The sequence below is a fragment of the Montipora capricornis genome, chromosome 1 (assembly GCF_036669925.1).
Source record: "Montipora capricornis isolate CH-2021 chromosome 1, ASM3666992v2, whole genome shotgun sequence".
In the NCBI taxonomy this organism is placed as follows: domain Eukaryota; kingdom Metazoa; phylum Cnidaria; class Anthozoa; order Scleractinia; family Acroporidae; genus Montipora; species Montipora capricornis.
The window spans coordinates 13,539,444-13,544,443 of record NC_090883.1 but is presented as its reverse complement, the minus strand read 5'-3'; the positions used below and the strand labels follow the sequence as shown (position 1 = coordinate 13,544,443).

The window sequence follows — 5,000 nt, the reverse complement described above, 5'->3', positions numbered from 1 at the left end:
AGGTTAGAACTAATTACCGTAAATTTAATTTACATTTCTCTGGTCCTTCTGTTTGAAATAATCTGGATGAAGATTTAAAAAGTAGTTCTTTGCATTTATTTAGACAAGCAATGATGGAAAAATTCTTATCTTCCTATGTTTAACGCTAGCTTGGTATTGTCAATTTATTCTTAGCTTATTACTGTTCAAACTCAAGAATTGATAAATACTATACTATTATCTGGTACCAGTTTTTTTGTTGTTTTTTTTAATTTTTGTTTGTTTGTTTGTTTGTTTTTTGTTTTGTTTTTTTGTTTTTTTTTTCTCTAAATGCATTTCCCTTAGATTAGTTAGATTTATTTATTTCATTACTTCATTATTTATCCTCTTGTCTATTCTATTAGTTGTGTGTGTTACAACAGAAAATGCAAGCAATAATTTATTGAAACTACTCAGCTCGTTTGGTTTTTAACTATTCTGAGTGGTTTTTTGCCTGATCAAATTAATTTACTCTGTTGTATAAACGTTTTCTAATTTGGCAAATGAATGGATGGTTGTTGTTGTATTACGATAACACAATTCTCAAACACACCTTATTTCCCCCCGCAATTTCATCAGGAATGCATAGTCCAGGAAATGATGAACGCTTCTGCTCCACACCAGTTACACTATTTTCTTTACCTTCCACTGATCTGCCTGTAAGTACAAAACAATTCCTTATAATTAATTACTTTTCTATTTATAACTCCATGACAAGCGATAAAACTAAGAAACAATGAAAAATCTGATTTCCATCTCTCTGAGACAAATTCAGTTCTGGCACTGCACACAATTCACAATTTAAGCATCCTGATGAACATTAGTTACAGCATTGAAATACTGTAACATTGTTTACATGTACCAACAAGTCTTTTCCATTGCCTTTCTCTTTTAAAATAGTCGTCTCCACCTCTAATGCAGCACTCAATGAAACCCAAGTCCCCTTTACAGTCTGCTCATTGTATTTGAGTATTGTTGTGAGGGCCGTGATACAGTACATGTATGTGCCCTTCTTGTACCAGTATGTGACTGTCAAATTGTTATGTTGCAAAACTGTATCAACTCAGTAGGGCTAATTGGATATGAAACGGTACCCTCAGGTACATGTACATGCGCATACATTTTTCCACCCAAAACAAAAGAAAACGTTTCCATGATAACAGAGCTCAATTCCCAGAGTTGGAGACACCAACATGGCCGTCATTCCTTTTCTAAGGGACATGGCCACCACCGTGACATCATGTGAAAACATTTACATATTTAAAAAAAATCGAAAATACATGATTGTAACTGTGAATAAACAGATGACATCTGAATGATAAGTTACTCTGTGGGATGTTCTACACTGTTACCATCAACAGTTATGCATTGAACTGAAAGAACTAACGCCTATTTGTGCTTGTTGCATCACAGAGCACTAGCTTATCAAGAACGACAAGAACTTGTGAATAGCTTTCCCATCATATGTCATCATTCTTCTGCTGGCCAGCAGTAGAGACCTTGTTTTCCATCATCCATACACAAGGTCTTTCGGTCTACCATAGCTGTCAACAAGGTAGGCAGTGACAAAGTCACCCTATATGGGATCCATGTAGTCCCAGTTGTATTCATCACATTCTTTTGCACTAACAGGCTCTAACAAAAGTCTTCTTGCAATTGGTTGCTATGACCTTTGCTTTTCTCACGTTCGTTTCATTGCAAGACTCTCTTTGACCAGCTCTCCATATGCTCCTTCTTAAGAGAACCCACGTTCCTTCCCTGGATGCAGTTCTGACAATACATGTAGCAGGCAACCCAAGGGATCATAGCTCTCAAGCTTCTTGTTGCTTTTTGGCCTGCATAGGTGACAGGTTTATAACTGCTTGTACAGCAGTCTCCAACTACATGCATGTATGGCTTAAGTCAAAATAATTTTCCGCCTATTTTTGGCTACAAGTTTTGTTTTCAGTTACAAGTTACAAAACTAAAAGATAATGAATAGCAGAGCAGTACTGCTTAATATATAACAACTTTCATAAGACATTTGTGTAAAGTAAGTTCACATGTAAAGCATGAGAGACTAACAGTAAATAGAGGGGGTACAGGCACTACAAGGGACTATAGACCTACAAATGCAAATTACAGTACTGCTCGAAACTAACACTGATAATTATAATAATAACATCGTATTCGATGAGGACCATGACTTCGTCTTTAGGATGAGGATCTGTGAGTGTGGGTTCGGAGGTGGCTAATGAGGCCAATCTGGTTCTGGAAGGTTTGCCCACATGTGGGACGATACTGCAATGGAAGTGGAGGTGGCTCGCGCCTTGCAAACAGTGCATTAAATTTTTCTATGGGCCTCTGGTCTCTGACACATGAGCTCCAGTGATGATATTATTTTCAGTTACAAGTTACAAAACTGTAAGATAATGAATAGCAGAGCAGTACTGCTTAATATATAACAACTTTCATAAGACATTTGTGTAAAGTAAGTTCACATGTAAAGCATTACTGTATTTAGAACCCTAAGGATGGCTGCCCAATTTTATTAGCCTGGTGGTTATTTCGGGTAGCCATGCACTTTAAATATCTTATTTCTGTTATCAATTTTGAAATGTAAATTCAATTTAATTCAGGGTGCAAATAAAGTTGTTGTTGTATTGCTTTGCCAAGCTAAACGATCTTGGGCAAGAGATCTCCAAGTGATGAGATTAAATGTCCACTTTGAAGCAGTCTTTGAAGAATTTTGTCTGTCCCCTAACTGAGCGCACGCCTTAGAACAGTTCTCCATACAGCAGCTGCTTTGACAGTCACGTGTCAGGCATTCTGGTGACGTGTCCAGCCCATTTGACTTGAGTTTTCTGTAGCAGAGTGTAGACGCTGGGGATGCTGGCCTGTTCCAGGACCTGGGATTTGTCCTGTCACTTGACGTGGAGGAGTCTGAAGAGGCAGCTTTAAGCTATTTGCTGTTTGAACTATTTGTGCAGTTGCCGCAGTTCTGACTAGGTCAAACCATGGATTCAATCTCTACTTTGGCCGAGGCAAACCTTGTGTACAGTAACAGAAAGCCGAGGTTTCACCTAGGTTTTTTCCAGATACGGTATGGCTTTGCCATTACAACACTTGAAAGTGTCACACTGCATGTTTGGAAATTAATTGTGTTGAAAAGTGAAATAGACATACAGGTTCTCAAGTCGGGAGTCTTAAATCATTTCCTTTGTTTACCAGAAAAGTCTCTTTTCAAGCGTTGTAATTTAGATTAATTTTATGTCTTAGTGCTGCCACAATCGGAGAATCAGCCGAGCTTGACAGAGAATTTCGTTAGAGGAGGCTCACACACACAGAGAATCTCCACATTATGTTGTTGTTTTTTTTTTTGAGCTGATTTAGTATTCCAAACTGTTGTGCATGGAAGTGACAACGATGAAAACAGACGGCACAGTGTTCTGGGTAAGACTGGAGTCATGCGCCAACAGAAAATCAAAATGGTGTCTCCTGAATCAGTTGAGAATTGTTTAGGGTTAAATCCTTTTCCATTTAAAACTAAAAGTTCATAGAAATTGGAGAGATTAGAGTGAGGGAAAAGAAAAGAAGGGTAGTTCAACTAAACTACTTATTATTTTCTTTTTCTTTCAGTTTGCACTTGCAATCGCAATACATTGGGCTGACTTTATTTTGTATTGTAGTAGCCCGTTGGGCAATTCAATCCCAATTTTTAGTTGGACCGAAACAGCAAGAAAAACCTCAGTCTAGTAAAGGCTCTTGAGTTCTTTGAGAACGCAGGTCCAATGGGAGATAAAATTGAACAATGTTTTGCAACCACTGATTTCTTGAAGAACATTACCGCAATAAAATTGGCCTCAGCATTCGGTTGCTTTCACCTTTGCCTCAGTTGCAGCTTTCATCCTACTACCGTGATTTTGCAGCAAATACCGTCAGCAAAGACGAGGTACTACCACGAGCAAATGCACTAATAGTAATCTCTATTTTTAAGCCAAGTATCATTGCAACACCTTTACCATACCTGACAGCTTCAAACGTTACTTAGTGTTACTTTATGTGCAGTCAGATAGTCACAGAGAAACACATTGGGGTATGGTCCATAATGGGCACTACAGAATTTTTGCTACACCTAAATTATCCTCTTAAGAATTTCTCCATGAATTCATATCTTGGAAAATTTTACAGAATTCACTGTTAAACATGATGAAAGGCTCAAAAGGTATTCAATCAACAATTTTCAAGTTGAAACCAACTGCCTTCTGCTACAAAACTGCAACACAAGTGCAATTTCTCACCTTTTTACTCGGACCCAGTAGGGGCTCGAGTTATAAAAGACGTTAGATTTCAGTTTTTTTTTTCCCTGTGCAGCAAAATGCACAATAGAAAAACGTGGCCGTGTTTGATTGGGCAATGCACAATAGAAAGCACATGGCGGTGTTTTGATTGGGTAATGCACAATAGAAGCCACGTGGCGCTGTTTACTTTGGTTATTTAAAGCAAACCACGTAATCCAAGATCATGAAGAGCTCTGTGATGCGTTGTTTGGATTACTGAAGATCGGCATTGCGTTGGCTTAATCGATTTCTTCTTGGGGCGCTCAAAGCACATACAAAGAATGGCATACGCTTTTCGCGCCCACACTAAAAGATGTCAAGCGTCAGCTTCGAAACGGGTCGTTCCGCGAACTGAATGAAACAAGAATATACTCGAATGTAACTGAAATGGACGCAACTATTGAAAGTGATACAAGTCAAAACATTAATTCTTTAATAAGCAGCGGGTACCTTATTGAGAACTACTCTAAAGATGACAGCGACAAAGGAAATAACTCCACAAACAAATGGATGCTGTATTGGAATCTTCTGAAGACAAAGTAAAAACATTTGAACAGCCAACAAATGGCCTCACGCTGGTACCATTTTCACCGCGAACAAATAGCCTCCCGCTCAGTGTACCAGTGACTACGGATATAAGTTTTTTGTCTATTATGTTGTTAA

The 5,000-nt window shown here is 38.3% G+C and overlaps 1 protein-coding gene across 1 annotated transcript in view; it reads right to left on the bottom strand.

Annotated features, from left to right (window-relative positions):
- Nucleotides 1-5,000, bottom strand: part of LOC138058239 (ATP-dependent RNA helicase DHX8-like) — a 166,650-nt gene that overhangs the window by 141,876 nt on the left and 19,774 nt on the right. The window contains exon 4 of the mRNA XM_068904148.1: nt 572-675. Within this exon, the coding sequence (XP_068760249.1) occupies nt 572-675 (104 nt within the window). The remainder of the gene's footprint in view (nt 1-571; nt 676-5,000) is intronic.